Source organism: Xenopus laevis, chromosome 7S, assembly GCF_017654675.1.
Source record: "Xenopus laevis strain J_2021 chromosome 7S, Xenopus_laevis_v10.1, whole genome shotgun sequence".
Classification (NCBI taxonomy): domain Eukaryota; kingdom Metazoa; phylum Chordata; class Amphibia; order Anura; family Pipidae; genus Xenopus; species Xenopus laevis.
The window spans coordinates 40396060-40414003 of NC_054384.1; the positions used below are offsets into that span (position 1 = coordinate 40396060).

Below are 17944 nucleotides of genomic sequence, written 5' to 3' on the forward strand. Positions count from 1 at the left end.
TGCTTTCAGTCAGTTGGATAGAGCTGCAAAACTACCAGTTCTTATCTATAGAACCCGTTGATCATTTGGTCTTTCTGAACTCCAGAATCTTTGTATTATGCAATATCCCCGGATTAAAGAACCACCTGATTATCAAGCAGTGTTTTATTGAGTAAACTCTCTGCCATCAATATATCTCAGCAAATTTACGCCGTCCATGCGAGCGAGGGTCTCAGGAAGGGTATCTTCTGCATAAATCGTGTTGGTGACAGAATAGTGCGCCCTCTGTTGGTTATATGAAAGAATAACAGTGCGCTCTCTGTTGGTTATATGAAAGAATAACAGTGACTGCAAAATCACACAGTGCCATCTGTTGGTTATATGAAAGAATAACAGTGCGCCCTCTGTTGGTTATATGAAAGATTAACAGTGACTGCAATATCACACAGCGCCCTCTGTTGGTTATATGAAAGATCAGTGCGCCCTCTGTTGGTTATATGAAAGAATAACATTGACTGCAATATCACACAGCTCCCTCTGTTGGTTATATTAAAGAATAAAAGTGACTGCAATATCACACAGCACCCTCTGTTGGTTATATGAAAGAATAACAGTGCGCCCTCTGTTGGTTATATGAAAGATTAACAGTGACTGCAATATCACACAGCGCCCTCTGTTGGTTATATGAAAGAACAGTGCGCCCTCTGTTGGTTATATGAAAGAATAACAGTGACTGCAATATCACACAGCACCCTCTGTTGGTTATATGAAAGAATAACAGTGCGCCCTCTGTTGGTTATATGAAAGAATAACAGTGACTGCAATATCACACAGCACCCTCTGTTAGTTATATTAAAGAATAACAGTGACTGCAATATCACACAGCACCCTCTGTTGGTTATATGAAAGAATAACAGTGCGCCCTCTGTTGGTTATATGAAAGAATAACTGTGACTGCAATATCACACAGCACCCTCTGTTGGTTATATGAAAGAATAACAGTGACTGCAATATCACACAGCACCATCTGTTGGTTATATGAAAGAATAACACTGACTGCAATATCACACAGTGCCCTCTGTTGGTTATATGAAAGATTAACCGTGACTGCAATATCACACAGCGCCCTCTGTTGGTTATATGAAAGAATAACAGTGACTGCAATATCACACAGCGCCCTCTGTTAGTTATATTAAATAATAACTATGACTGCAATATCACACAGCGCCCTCTGTTGGTTATATGAAGGATTAACAGTGATGGCAATATCACACAGCGCCCTCTGTTGGTTATATGAAAGATTAACAGTGATGGCAATATCACACAGCACTCTCTGCACATGGTAGTGGGACAGTGGGACAATGCACACAGTAATCCGTTTGGCAATTCTCTGTCATCAACTTTGCAAAGAAGTCCGGTTGATCGCTGGGGGGGGTCGCTTTAGCAGAATGTGCACTGCTGGGAGACAGGGCTGTAGTTGTGTCTAGGCTTATACTAGAGTCAATAAGTTTTCCCAGTTTTCGTAGGTAAAATTAGGTACCTCGGTTTATACTCGGGTCGGCTTATACTCGAGTATATACGGTAATTTGCTACTAATGATCCGGTGCATGGTAGAAATTACAGAGCTGGTCCTAAGTGGGTCCCTACAGTAATAACTGAAGTTACTAGACCAGTGTCATACATGGTACATTGAGAAGACTGACAGGAATGGCACCATCATATTGAGCAATTGTGGAGGCATGTTCAGCCAAAAAACAGTACCTTAATGGACACCATGGATTGTCTCACTAAAGCTGTTTGCACAAAAAAATAATTTTTCACATTGCACATTTGAGTTATCAACTTTTATTACATTTCCCTAAACATGTCTTCCAGTCTAGGGAGAGGCTTATGGCTGCAGTCAGGTATCTCTTGATAGCGATCCCTTAGTCTAGAACAACAAAGAGAAACACCTACTGCAATACAGGAATAATTGACAAGTCCCTCATGGGGTAATTTCTAAGCCATTGAAACACTGTAGTAGGATCCTATTCCTTTGTTCTTTCTATACATTTACAGAACACTAGCATTGTGTTGCAGAATGAGCCCCACCTTTCCACTAAGTGGCCAAAGTGAAACTGTGAAATCTATATAAAGGTAGAAGGTAAGAGTATAAAATCTACAATTGCTGTAGTAGCTATATTTATTAGATTAAAAATTCCTTGGTGATAACAATTCAGAGTCACTATGCTAACCCCAGGGAATGGAATGTCCTGTTTATTTATTTTACAGGAACACAACATGTATAAATTCCAAATAAATAACAAATAGGTAAGGAATAATATAAAGAATGTTGTGATGCAGGCTTTTACAGGGAGTTCGCTTTTGTTATATACTATAGATATAATGACATTTCAAGAAAGGTTGCAGGTAGGCTGAAACTGCAATACAGCTTTTAACAGAATCTGGTGTTACAAATCTTTAGGAAAAAGATGTATTACATGGAAATGTGTCAGTAGTTGACTATATTGAGTATCAAAAGGTTAAAATATGCATATTTTCCTGTCTTTAATTCCAGGAGCACAATAGTTAAGCACTAAAGAGTGAAATCCCATACTGCACAGCCTAGCAAAAACCTGTTCATTGATGTAATCAGATGGCATTCACAACAAAACCGAGCCTTTATGTCTGTCACCAGAGATCTGTTACTAAAGAACATGGACATGGATATTACTGGTGTAGTTGTTACTTTTAACCATGACATCGCCGAAAACATTGTTACCTTGTAAGCCCATTGCTACAAAGCCAGAAACACATGAACAAAAACAAAGAGTGCCATAGTCAACATAATCATTTGTCGTGTCTATTACAAGCTTCGCAGTTTTTAAAGTTACCGTATCTGTTTTGTTTTTCAGAATTTTATTCATTTTTCATTAGTTCTCTTTCGTGTTCATTTAGTTTTTGACGTTTTACAACTAATATGGCAATTTATAATATTTTAGCTGAAAATTAAGCATGAGGCTGACATTGAGGTGGGAATTATTTTGACTTCTGAAGGAAAACTTTTAAGTGTAAGAATCAACATGTTGCAACAAATTCTCCGGGATATGTACATAGATCCAGATCTTTTGGCTGAACTAAATGATGAGCAGAAGCAGATTCTTTTCTACAAGATGAGGGAGGAACAGATCAGGCGATGGACAGAATGGGATACAAATCTGGACAAAGAAGAGTCCAAGATGAAAATTAAAGCCAAGTTTAAGCACAGTAAGTGATTTATATGTCTATTTTACATATTTAAATCCAAAAATCCATGCTTGCTACACTTACAACTAAGTAACAGTACCAACTTGTGAGGCATTATTTATATATATATAAAAACTTTAGCTGGACTCACTTTTGACAAGGTAATATTCCGTTGGGCCTACTGTTAAGAATAAACTTAGTTGTTGACCCTCTCCACCAAAATGGCCTATAGTTAATTCAATTGTTTATATGAAAGCCACAGTGGAGTACTACATAACCTTTCGGTCTACTCATTGGAAACTTTTTTGTAAGGAAATATGCTGTGGTCTGGCAGGGACATTCATGTTTTTTATCTGTTAAAGTAACAAAGAGGTTAAAACAATCAATATCACTATTAGATTATTCTTCCATCACTGTCCTTGAATAAACATAAATTGATAAGTTACTTTCTGTGTAAGCAGAATGGAAAAGGAAAATAGGTATACAGCATACAAATCATTTAGGAAATATTTCCTTCTTTTAAAGTGCTGATAAAATGCATATTGTTTCCTATAACTTATAGTTAATGCTTCTGTAATAGTATACAGTCAATATATTTTTATATATACAGTATGCACAAATATGTACTCACTAAACTGTCTGATGGTTCATTGCTTATGGCACATTCATACAATATGTAATATAGATTCAATCTGTTTATAAGAAAATATTTACATTTTGTACATTTTAATTAGCCCTGCAGAACTCCCAGGTGTTGGGGAAAGATCACTATTCAGAACATGGACAGCAGCCATTTTACTCTGCCCAAGCAGAAGTGATTACTGCGAAAATGCATTTAGCAAAGTAGTAGAACATACATAATTCCATTTGGGAAAGGTACTTTTAATTACCTTGGCGGTGCTTTGGCAACTGAGCTTCAGAAGCACAATGAACCATTAATTGAAATTGTAGTAAAGTGCAATCTATTTCAAAAGATAGAAAAAAGAAAGAATGAAAGAAACAGCAATTAGGTGTTTGAAATGTCAGTACAACAATCTTTTCTTATCCCTTTACAGTCCTCTTGCTTCTGCTTTGGATTAGTCTTTGATTGCATTTCTCATAGATTTTATGTGAATCTTTTCTTTTTCTTGCCCATTATCCTGACAGGCAAACTGCATTTCACACTCACCCCACATAACCGTCCAATTTTCTGACAATGAAATTTTGCTTCTAATATGGTTGATGAGCTTCAGTTTTGAGAAGGAAAATGTTGCAATCAAATCAATGGCTTAGAATATCATTGTTTTCAATAGCTCGTCCAATCTAGCAGCTACATGATTGGAAAATTGGACACAGACACACTAAAGAGATTTTCTAAAGGCCATTTGCTTAGACTAAGATAGGCAAGGATAACATATTCAAATCAAATTAGCATGAGAGGGGCTAATGTAAGTCTAAAATGATGTTCCATGGAGTCTGCTTCAAACATTTTATTAATAAAAATGTTGCATGAATGGGTTGCTTACAGAATTTTAAAATACAAAGAAAATTAGAACACATGAGATGGCTAATTAAGATAAAGAGGAGATTGAGTCTCCTCTCTTTTTCAGTCTCAATATATTGTAAATGAAATGAGAAAATAGTGCCAAATGTCTATATCAGAAGAAAATATTAGTGGATTAAGTGGTTTGTCAAGCTACAACATTCTTACATGGCATTTGGCCTTTTTTGGCTAAAAAAATATTGCCATATGGGTAGAAGCAGTAAAACAGCTGCATTATCACCTAAATAGCCTTTGGTACATCAGTTTCCTGCTTTGGTTGTGCAAAGCACATTCTATTTGGTTTTAACTGCCATATACAGAGAACCTTATCAAAATGATTTAAGTGAAAAGTATTTAGAAGTATATCAAAAAAGCTGAATTAAATTTTTAAAAAGCATGTGCAGACACTACGCATCTGCTTCATATGCTTATTGGCTATTATATTGACAGTTAAAATACTAAACTGTACTGTTGGGAGGTTCAGTGCATACTGGGACATTTTGGAGTTACGCTTCATTACCTTAGTACAAAGTAAAAAAAACTCCACAGTAAATGCTTTCATGAAGATCCCCGTCTGAATGTCTCAGTCATTGTAATTAATTTGCCTGTGCTAAAGCAGGCATCCTTAAAATCTGTCTCTTGAGTTAAAACCCTTTTTAACTTTTCCTTAAGGACGCATCCTATGTAAGGATGTGTGTCCACTCTGATGTTCCATAACCTCATTAGCATGTCAGTGACTAAAAAACTGACATACAGTATTTGTTTGCCAATGAATGTGTATGCTGGCATGAGCTATTTTTTTCTATAATAAACCCTATAATATTTTATAGCTGGATAAGAATATAATCAGAATGTATGCAGCAAAGAATTTGCCAGACTTATTTAATTTATTTTTATGAGAAGGTGAGCAGAGACCTTGACTCTGGAATAGCAGTTAATGTTATCTACTTATACTTTGCTAAAGCATTTGATGTAGTATCACACAAAATGTTATTGTTAAATTAAAATGTTTGGCCTGAAACATATTATTTGTATTTGGATAGATAACTGGCTAAAATATAGATTACAAAGAATTATGGTAAATGGAACATATTCAAATTGGACCAGTGTTGTTAGTGGAGGGGTCTATACTTGGTCCTTTGCTTTTGAACTTGTTTATTAATGACCTGGAGGAGGGCATTGAAAGTATTGTTTCTACTTTTGCTGATGATATTAAATTGTGCAGAACTATAGGTTCAATGCAGGATGTTGTCACAGAGTGATTTGAATAAATTGGAAAACTGAGAAATTAGGACCAATGTTGATAAATGCAAGGTTATGCACAATGCACTTACACTAAATGACAGTGAGTTGGTGGTTTCCTTAATTGAGGGTTTTTGTAGGTAACTATCTAATTCCAAGCAGAGCAGTGTCATTCTGTGGCTATTAAAGCAAATAAAGTACTGTACTTGCATAAAGTCTTGCATAAAAAAAGGTATTAACTCAAGGAATGAAAACCACCCCTTTAGACTAGAGGAAAATAAATTTTATTTGAAGCAGTATTGGTGGTTTTTTATAGTGAGGGCAGTAAGGTTGTGGAATGCACTGTTAGATGATGTTGTGATGGCTGATTCTGTTGCTTTTAATGCTTTTAAGAGGGGCTTGGATGTTTTCTTGGACAAGTATAGTATCCTAACAAGTATAGTATCCTAATGTGATGCTAAAATCTATAATTAGTATAGATATTGGTATGTATAGTTTATATGAGTTTATGGAGGGGTCAGTGTGAGTGTGTGTATGTATGGACGCTGTGTTCATTTGGAGGGTTGAACTGATGGACTTTGATTGAAGACTTCTGGCCTTCAAAATAACTTAACTATGTAACTAGTAGCTTTTGTAGACTATATTGCTCATTTACAACTGCAAATGCAGCTTTCCCCACAGTCAGTTGAATTAAACACCACTTTAACTTTAATTCTGTACCTTTTGACCCAGGGGAACCCTAGGTCTACCACCACCTACAGACCAGACCAAATCCATGGTTTCCTTAGTGCCCTGCATCAATCGCTGTAGTTTAGTTGCACCAAAGGAATAGGGTGCATATGTCATTTGCACAATGAACATTGGAATTTATACCAAGCAGACCATGAAGCACACTCACTGTTGAGCAAATCAGAAGCAATTGCAGTTGGCGCAGTGCAATTAAGTTAAGAGCATTGCCCCTGAAATGATGCCAGTATCCTTCTGGAGCGAGGAACATCGTACTGCCTGTCCTCTCCTTGGGTTAACAGGGTGGAGGGTGGTTGAAGCATAGGTTATGTTGGATGCTTGCCAGGGGTGGTGGTCTAGGCCACAGTGTTTGGCACATGAGTTTCAAAAGGTGGGTGCTTATCTCCTGGGACAACGCTCCCAGGAGTGTGCTGTACTTCAGTCGGCCTGCTCTCACTTGCCCACCTGACACTGCACAAAAGGGGGCCGGCATGGCAAGCAGCCAGTGTTGGTGTTGGAGTGTTAATTGGCAAGCATTCCATTTAGGTATAACATGTAGGGGCCCATTTACTTAGCTTCCTTATTAGGAATAGAGAAAATCTAAACTTCCAATTTCGAATGTTTTTTTTGGCTACTTCGACCATCGAATGGGCTACTTCGACTTTCGACTACGACTTCGACTTCGAATCGAATGATTCGAACTAAAAATCGTTAGACTATTCGACCATTCGATAGTTGAAGTACTGTCTCTTTAAAAAAAAATTTCAACCCCCTAGTTCGCCACCTAAAAGCAACCGAAGTCAATGTTAGCCTATGGGGAAGGTCCCCATAGGCTTTGCTATCTTTTTCAGGTCGAAGAAAAATCGTTTTTTCATTGTCTCTAAAAGGGGTAGGGGAGAGGTACTTTGGTGAGTATGGTAAGGGGTAACAAGCAAAAGTACAGGGGGTTTCTTATTTAAGTGGTGGCTGCTTGATTGCTGCTGCATAGTCAGGTAATTTCAAAAGTAAATACAAGAAAAGCCATAGGCATGTAGTTAAACAAACTGGAATGCCAGTATTATTACAGACAGATGTTTAACTAGTGCACATTCATAGATTCCAACTATAATCTGTAAAATACAGTGCACAATGCCCCAACAATAAGTTATCAAAAGATAAAAAAAATCATATTGTAACTCCTGTTTCCAGGAAAGTGTATAGGAGAAATAACCCACAAATTATGCATGGGTTATTTTATACAGCTTACAAAGAGAGCAAGTGCTTAGAACTTAAATAGTTATACTTGCAGAAAGGTCAAACCAATCAGAGGATGCCTGACTAAGGAATTTGCAAAGAGATACATGTCAAATAAATCGACAAAACAAAGAAATAGTTTACAGAAGGAATATTTACCTGGTAGGTATCTTTATGCTAATCTCACCCTCAGCTGCATATATTTGCTGTTGATTATAATTGGCCCATTACCTGGAAAAGTAAGGCATGAAGAGGATACAGAATGTTCTCATTTTTTAAATTGATATTTTACCATAGTTCTAAGTGGGAATGTGCTAAGAAGCGCTAAATAGTTTGCTCTTTATTTGTGTTTTCTTGCTCTGTTATTTTTGCCTTATATCTCATTTGCCTTATATAGAAATAATAAGGACATCCACTCTTGTACTTTGGTTCTGCACATGAAACCCCGATAATGCTCTTGTTCTGGGCTGTTCTGTTGTATTGTTCTATTGTATTGTTCTATGTTCATGCAATCTGCACCTGTTCTATTTCTTATGCTAGATCCATGTTCCTTGCTCACCCACAAACCTCTCACTTCTCTTTGTCGCATAGTCCCATGGCTGGTCCTTTCAGTCTCATCTCCTTTAAGGGTTGACTTATTCTATATATGCAAGTTCTAGAGGAAACTTGTTTTAATTCCACTTTTGCACCTAGCAACTACTAGATCTACAGTCCTTACTGGTATGTCCCTGGATCATGCCAGCAGAGTAGAGCATATAGATGAGATGTCAATTTTAAGCCCACGTCATTTCATCACAATAAGTAGTAACATCTAGCAGAAGACTAGAAGGTAGATGAAAATACCATAAATACATATTAATACAATCAATCGCACCACTTCTGTGTTGGGGGCTCAAACCAAAAACAATTTCCAAAAGTGGAATAGATGGTGGAATTAAAATGTATATTCTTTAATTCAATATAATCAGTCACCTAAGTAACCAGTTATTGACCAGTCTACTAATTCACAAACAATTAAAAACAGCAAATAAATACAACATAAATAAATAAGTAAAAATAATCAGTGAGGGACCCTTATGAATTCACACACACCTGTGACCACAATTCATAACATTACAGTAGAACCCTCATTTTACATTTTTTTAGGGAACCAAAAAAATGGTGTAAAATCCATGAAAGAGCATGGAAATGGATTATGCATAATATATAGGTGTGACCGCAATATAACAATGTAAAATGAGGGGAAACTTAAAATCAGGGGATGTAAAATTGAGGTTTCACCGTATATCATTTTCAAAATTCTTTCCAGCAAAAAGCTTTTAAAAAAGTTTTTCCTTCAAAGGTGGAACCGCCAGGTCTGTAGCACAAAAAAAGTTACATTTTTGTATGAGTCCTTTTTTTTTATATAAAGAACAGCACACAGTTCTACTTTACTTAAAGGACTGCAGACTGGACTTCCCTGGTCTCACACTGTAATTCTCTGCCTTCAGCAGCTTTTAAGCCAGTATCAGCATTGCCACACATGAGTAAACTGATGTTTCAATGAGAGCCAGATAACTATTATTTATTAAAAGTGTCATGTCTTGCTGTCTGCAATATTTGTAATGGTGGTAAAATTGCATACTTTGCCATTGAATCAGGACCTCTGAGGCACTTTGAAACTCTGAAGAGGGATGTAAATGTTGAAGACTGAATTACACACACACACACACACACACACACACATATATATATATATATATATATATATATATATATATATATATATATATATATATATATATATGTGTTTTTCCCTGAAGAAAGTTCCTGTACGGAACTGAAACGTCGGATTAATAAACCTGCTTTATTTGACACCTTATCTTGTTGCAAAATCCTTGGAGTGCTGCTACCCTGCATTTGTATATATATATATATATATATATATATATATATATATATATAATAGTCTGGAAGCCGGCACTGCTCGTCAATGGGTTTAAGTTGCCTGGGTGCAAAAAAGCCCAAGAAATGTATAGAAAGATGATAAAGCTCGCACTCACAGGGCTTACAAGGTCAAAAAGTGTTTATTTCAAACAAAAAACGACTAACGTTTCGGCTTGCACTCAACTTTGAGAAAGGCTTGAGTGCAAGCCAAAACGTTAGTCGTTTTTTGTTTGAAATAAACACTTTTTGACCTTGTAAGCCCTGCGAGTGCGAGCTTTATCATCTTTCTATATATATATATATATATATATATATATATATATATATATATATATATATATATATATATATATATATATATATATATATATATAGTATATAATGACTAAATTAAAAAAATGAGCGAGGAGAGATACTGTGCCATGGGCATAACAACAGGTTAATACTCACTAGAGATCATCTTTCCAGAGTTATGGGGACATTAAAAAGATTTAGTTTTGTGGCCCAGTAATAATACTGTACTGTCTAATTATAGATTAAAAGAGAATAGGGAACTCCCACTATAGAAATGGGGATGCTCACTGGGTAGAGGTAAACTAATAATCATAATGATAATCCTCCAACAAATACATAGATTTGAAGCATTCAATAAATTCCATGGTGTTCTATTAGGTGCACAGCCATGCTAAATGCAATAAAATGAATCACTGAAAAGAATTAGCAACAATGGGTAAGTGCTCATGATTCATTTCATTAATTTACTCTACAATGTGCTCATCTAGTCATATTCTAAAGGATAAAAGATAAATGAATTGTATAAGAAAATCTGTGTCTTTATGGCCAGTTTGGCAGAGATAATGCTATACAATAACTTTGAGAAAATAGGGAAGGTCACATAAGACAGCTGAGATAATGGATATGAAAGGAGTGGGACAGAATGGTAAGGGTTGTACAAATAGAAGCACATATACCTGTCATACAGTAATGGCCGCTTTACTAGTAGATGTATAAAACAAATAAACCAAAAATGTCATTGAAATCCCTCAATTGTGTGTTCTCGCTAGCAAGATATGTCATTCTGCATCAGAGAACTGCAATGTAGACACAGTACATAAGCCAACGACATATTCCTCAAAGCATGTTTGTCATTAAAGATATGATGTTAAGGGAGCTTAGCATTTCTCAAAAATGAATATGCTGCTGTATTTGTCATAATCCAGTAGAAATGAAAACCTATTTTTTAAGCTGAACAATTTTACTATTATGTGGCAATACTACACTTTTTGATTTAACACAGTTTGCAAAAATATGCTTTCTTTTAGGACTGATTTATCAAGGGTCAAAGTAAAAATTCAAAGTAAAAAATTCAAATTTTGAGCTATTTTTGTGTACTTCGATTCGAATTTGAAAAAAAAGATTGAACATTTGAATATCGAAATTTATAATGTACTGTCTCTTTAAAACTTCAACTTTGACCATTCTCCATCTAAAACCTGCCAAATTGCTGTTTTAGCCTATGGGGGCCTCCTAGAACCTACATGGAGTCAATTGGTGGACTCCATGAATCTAAGTTTTTTTTTTAAATGCATTAAATCGAATTCGATTGAATTTGATCTTACTTCAATTTGAATGATCAAATAAACCTATTCACCTGCAGAAAAAAACGTAAATTTTTTAAAATACATTGCGGTTGGTCTCTTTTTATTCAAATTTCAAAGTTATGGGAGTTATAACTCAGATTACTTTGAAATTCGACCCTTGATAAATCTGCCCTTAATGTCTTAATCAGCTGTCCTTAAAGTCAAGTGGGATATCAGGTATATGGAATATATTATGATTGTGTATTAGCTATAAGAGCTCATATAAGCTCTAATGAACAGGGCCCACTTTAACTCCTGTGCCCTGTGTTTATTTGTATATTATCTGTATATTTAATGTATCTACCTTTCCGTTAGTAATGTGAGTTAGTTAGTATTAGGAAAGTTTGGAGATTTAAAAATGATTGTCACCAATAATGTCATTTTATTTTTCTACAATGCAACATGTGTTTGGGAGCTGCACATTATTAAGTGCAAAGTGTTATGTCTAACTTAAATTTGCAGCCCAGATGTTTTGCCACATTAATAGTAAAATTGTTCAGCAGAAAATAGGTTTTCATTCCTAATAATCATCCTATGTGGCTTAATACAGAAGTAAAGAAGTTAATAGGAAAGAAGAGAAAAGCATTTAAAAACTACAAATCTGTTGGGACAGAAGCTGCATTTAATGAATATAAACACTGTAATACATCTGGAAGGCAAAGAAAGGAAATGAAGAGTTAATTGCGATGGAGGTGAAAACTAACCCTAAAAAGTTTTTTAAATATATTAATAGTAAAAAGATGCAGGTTGAGAGTGTTGCTCCATTAAATAACGGTACCAGTATGGTTGTAACAGATACAGAAAGGCAAATGTGCTAAATCAGTTCTTTTCATCAGTGTATACAATAGGGGAGTCTGAGTTCCCAGGCTCACTTTATAGCTGCACTAATGGCTCAGCTCAATCAGGATATGATTCATAAAGCTTTAATAAAAATGTATGTAAACAAGGCTCCAGCGATGATGGCATACACCCCCTTGTTCAAAGAGAGCTTAGTTCATTTTTAGACCAGCCCCTATTTCTGATTTTCTCAGATTCACTTTCATCTAGTATGGTGCCTATGGATTGGAGAAAAGCTGATGTTATTCCAATATTTAAAAAGGGATTACGATCTCAGCCTGGCAATTATAGGCCAGTAAATTTGACATCTGTGGTGGGCAAATTATTTGAAGGCTTGTTAAGGGATCACATTCAAAATTTTGTCCGAGTCAGCATGAGCAGCAATAAGCATGGCTTTATGAAGGATAGGTCATGTCAGACCAATTTGTTTGCTTTTTATGATGAGGTAAGTAAGATGCTGGACAGTGGGGGGGCAGTAGATGTGATCTATTTGGATTTTGCCAGAGCGTTTGATATTGTGCCCCACAAACGACTGCTTTCTAAACTAAGGTCTGTTGGGCTTAATGAAGTCGTTTGCACATGGATAGGAAACTGGCTACAGGATCGGGTACAGAGGGTGGTTGTTAATGGTACATTCTCTACTTGGAGTAAGGTTCTTAGTGGGGTCCTTCAGGGCTCAGTATTGGGTCGACTTTTATTAATCTTGTTCATTAATGACTCAGAGGAGGGTATTGTAAGTAATGTATCAGTGTTTGCAGATGACACAATACTATCCAGCCCAATTAACTCCATCCAGGATGTGGCATCCTTGCAACATGATCTTGACAAACTGGCAATCTGGGCAGCCAAGTGGCAAATGAGATTCAGAGTTGATAAATGTAAAGTCATGCACCTGGGATGTAAGAATATCCAAGCCACTTATACCCTTAATGGGACTGCACTAGGCAAATCCATTATGGAAAAGGACCTTGGAGTCATTGTAGATGATAAACTTGGCTGTAGCAAGCAATGCCAGTCAGCAGCATCAAGGGCAAATAAAGTCTTGAGCTGTATTAAAAGGGGCATAGAGTCACAGGAGGAGGGGGTCATTCTTCCACTGTATAGAGCACTTGTAAGGCCCCATCTAGAATATGCCGTACAGTTTTGGTCTCCATCATTCAAACAGGACATTATTGTATTAGAGAGGGAACAGAGACAGGCAATTAAGCTGGTAAAAGGTATGGAAAATCTATGAGCAAAGATTGGTCAAATTGGGGATGTACATGCTGGAGAAGAGGCGTTTAAGGGGTGATATAATAACTATGTATAAATATATAAGAGGATTGTATAATAATCTCTCTAATGCTTTATTTACCAGTAGGTCTTTCCAGCTGACACAAGGTCACCCATTCCGATTAGAAGAAAAGAGGTTCCACCTAAATATTCGGAAGGGGTTTTTACAGTGAGAGCTGTGAAGATGTGGAATTCTCTCCCTGAATCAGTTGTACAGGCTGATATATTAGATAGCTTTAAGAAGGGGTTGGATTGCTTTTTAGCAAGTGAGGGAATACAAGTACAAGTTGATCCAGGGACTAGTCCGATTGCTATTTTGGAGTCAGGAAGGAATTTTTCCCCATCTGAGGCAAATTGGAGAGGCTTCAGATGGGTTTTTTGCCTTCCTCTGGATCAGCTAGCAGTTAGGCAGATTAAAAAACAAAACTAAAAGGTTGAACTTGATGGACATGTGTCTTTTTTCAACCTTACTTACTATGTTACTATGTATATATTGCAGTCCAAGTGCCACATTACTCTGTTCTTAGTGTTCTAGTGCTTGTGTTTAGCCTTTTCTTAATGTGTAGAGTCTTTACTTGCATAGTGTCAAGACCGCCGGGAGCGCGAGGAGTCGCGTCCGCTCCCGGCGGCGAAGAATTCAAGATGGCGGCGCCCAGTCAACCCACGTGGGTTCCGACGCCGGCGCCGTGATGTCAGCGCGGCGCGACGGTCGCAGGCGCGCTGACGCTGGCGCAAGGGCGCCAAATTCAAACATAAAAGGACGCCTGAGACGCCAAGATGGCGCCCGAAAATAGGATTCTGTTCCCTGAGAGTTTCCTGGGTTCCCTTGCTGTTTTCCCTACTTATATCTGCCTGATTCCTTGTTGTGACCCTTTGCCTGGACCTGGACTTCGCTGATTCTCTGCCTGCTATTGACCCCCTGCCTGGACTTTGGACTTTGATTATATTCTGCCTACCTTGTGACCTGTAGCCTGAACCCGATTACCCTTTCTGCTTTATCCCTGGATACCACGATCCTGATCCCTCCTGAGGGGCTTCCTCCTAGATCCGGACTACTCCCCAGAGGGGGCTCCCGGCTCCCTGACATTATTTTCGGGCCATGGATCCTTCTGAGGAAGCCACACCTCATGTCGGACGAGCGCTCCGCGGACTGGCATCCCGCATGGAGGACTACGAAAACCATCAGGTTCGCATTGGGCAAGCACTCGATGTCCTGCTAGCCCAAGTGCCTTCTGAGCCTTCCACTGCTCCACCTACTGGAGATCCCCCCATGGCGGCAGCCCCTACGAACGCAAGCTACCCGACAGGTGAGCCTCGCATTCCACCTCCCCCTCGCTTCAGTGGGGACCCACAAGCCTGCAGGGGGTTTGCCACGCAATGCCAAATTCAATTTGAGTTCCAACCCACACAGTTTCCTAGTGAGCGTTCCAAGGTGGGGTATGTGATGTCTCGATTGGAAGGCAAGCCACTGGAGTGGGCAACGTCTCTTTGGGAGAAGAATTCCCCGCTGACTTTTGATGTTAAAGACTTTCTCCAAGCTTTTCGTTTAATCTTTGATGCTCCAGGTCGGGTTACGAACGCCCCTGCCCGTCTCTTGCAGCTCCGGCAGGGAAGCCGCAGTGTCAATGACTATGCTATAGACTTCCGAACACTGATGGCGGAGACTTCCTGGTGTGATGACGCTTACAAGGCTGTATACTACCAAGGCCTATCCATCCGCATCAAAGATGATCTCGTCTCCAGAGAGACTCCTGACACCTTGGAAGGGCTGATCGCTCTATCCATTAAAGTGGACACTCGTCTCAGAGAGCACCAGGTGGAGAGAGAGCGCAGCAGACGATTTTCTCCCTTGTTGGCCCCTCGCTTTCAAAGGCCGATTCTGCAAACACCCGCTGTTCCTGTGACTCATGTGTCGACGTCCCCCTTGGAGGAACCTATGCAAGTAGGAAAGACTCGCCTCTCCGAGCAGGAAAGACTCCGAAGACGTATGGCAGGTCTCTGTTTATACTGTGGTGGGCATTCCCATTTTGCCAACGCCTGTCCTGCCAAAGCCAAGAGTTTTGTACCCCGAGGTATGTCTCAGGTTTCTCATGTAGGGGGCATCACTCGAGGTCCTCAGGAGAAGTATCAAGAAAGTTCACGCAGACTTCTTCTTCCTTTGCAGATTCACCTGGCAAGTAAGTCTATCTTCGAAAGGGCCTTCCTCGACTCCGGAGCGGATGGCAATTTCATGGATGCCTTTTTTGCCGAACGCATGAAGATTCCCCTGCTTCCATTATCTTCACCCCTGCGAATTACCGCCATAGATGACAAACCCCTGGAGTTTGAATTCGTCACAAAGTTCACGGCGGAACTATCTGTACAAGTTGGGGCGCTGCATCAAGAAAAACTTTCATTCTTCATCATCCCCTGTCCTTCTACTCCAGTAATATTGGGTCTTCCGTGGTTACGTCTGCATAACCCCACCATAGACTGGTCCACTGGGCAGATCTCTCGTTGGAGTTTATTTTGCCTGCAACATTGCCTTCCGTCAAAACCCCTCGAGAAGGTGAATGTCTCCTCTGCGGAATTAAAGACTTTGCCCTCCACTTACAAGGGATTTTCCGATGTGTTTTGTAAAAAGTCGGCAGAGTTCCTTCCCCCACATCGCTCCTACGATTGTCCGGTTGAACTCCTGCCAGGAGCTATGCCCCCCAGAGGGCGCACCTACCCTCTCTCTCCTGCAGAGACTACCGCTATGAAGGAGTACATCCAAGAAAATCTCCAGCGGGGGTTTATCCGCCCTTCTACCTCTCCTGCAGGGGCTGGGTTCTTCTTTGTGGAGAAGAAGGACGGAGGCCTTCGGCCTTGTATAGACTATCGGGGTCTGAATAAGATCACCGTGAAGAACAGGTACCCCCTGCCCCTGATTGCCGAGCTCTTTGACCAGCTGAAAGGGGCAAAGATTTTCTCCAAGTTGGATCTCCGGGGGGCCTACAACCTCATTCGCATCCGGGAGGGTGACGAATGGAAGACGGCATTCAACACTCGGGATGGGCACTATGAATATCTCGTTATGCCCTTCGGCCTATGCAATGCCCCTGCCGTCTTCCAGGAGTTTGTTAATGATGTGTTCCGAGATCTCCTAGGAAGGTTCGTAGTCGTATACTTGGACGACATCCTGATCTTTTCCAAGGACCTTGAAAGTCATCGCTCCCAGGTGAAGGAGGTACTCTCTCGTCTGAGGAAGAACTCTCTCTTCGCCAAGTTGGAGAAGTGTGTCTTCGAGGTATCCAAGATCCCCTTCCTAGGATACATTATCTCTCCAGAGGGATTTGAGATGGACCCCGTGAAGGTGTCGGCCATCCAGGAGTGGCCTCTCCCACTGAGTACCAAGGCAATCCAGAGGTTCATCGGATTTGCTAATTATTATCGACAGTTCATCCGGGGGTTCTCTTCCCGCATTGCACCTATCCTGGCCCTCATCCGGAAAGGGGGTAAACCCAGCCTGTGGCCTCAATCCGCCATAGAAGCCTTTCAGTCCTTGAAAGAGGCCTTCACGTCCGCTCCTGTTCTCCGACATCCCAATCCTGCACTACCCTTCTGCATCGAAGTCGATGCTTCTGAAGTCGGAGCCGGAGCTATCCTGTCTCAGAGACACTCCACTGATGGAAAATTGCACCCCTGTGCATTTTTCTCCAAGAAGTTCTCATCCGCAGAGCAGAACTATGATGTCGGAAATCGAGAACTCTTAGCAGTCAAGCTTGCCCTTGAAGAATGGCGTCACCTCCTGGAGGGCTCTGAAATTCCTGTCCAGATTTTCACAGATCACAAGAATCTGGAGTTTATACAGTCCCTCAAGAGGCTAAATCCCAGACAAGCCAGGTGGGCCCTTTTCTTTTCATGTTTTAACTTTGTTTTGACTTATCGCCCAGGTTCCAAGAATCTGAAAGCCGATGCCTTGTCTCGTAGCTTCACTCCGGTGGATCGTGACCCTGAGAGGCAGGAGCCAATCATTCCACCAGTCAAGATCATTGCCTCTCTGTATCCCCAATTTGCCGACCAGATTCTGGCTGGGCAGTCCTCGGCTCCTCAAGATACTCCGATTGGCATGGCCTTCGTCCCTCCAGAACTTCGCCTGGCCATCCTGCAACAAACCCACTGCTCCAGACAAGCTGGACATCCTGGTCCGGCCAAGACCCTTGAACTCTTGAGGCGCCTAGTCTGGTGGCCTGATATCCGCAAGGATGTAAAGGACTTTGTGGCTGCTTGTAATGTCTGTGCCACTTCTAAGCCTAGCCATTCCCGCCCCAGCGGGTTGTTACAGCCTTTGCCGGTTCCCTCTCGTCCGTGGACGCACCTC

The 17944-nt window shown here is 39.8% G+C and overlaps 1 protein-coding gene across 1 annotated transcript in view; it reads left to right on the forward strand.

Annotated features, from left to right (window-relative positions):
* Positions 1-2963: 2963 nt before the first annotated feature.
* Positions 2964-17944, forward strand: part of sh2d4b.S (SH2 domain containing 4B S homeolog) — a 119868-nt gene continuing 104887 nt past the window's right edge. The window contains exon 1 of the mRNA XM_018239461.2: positions 2964-3225. Coding sequence (XP_018094950.1) covers positions 3042-3225 — 184 coding nt within the window. The 5' untranslated portion in view covers positions 2964-3041. The remainder of the gene's footprint in view (positions 3226-17944) is intronic.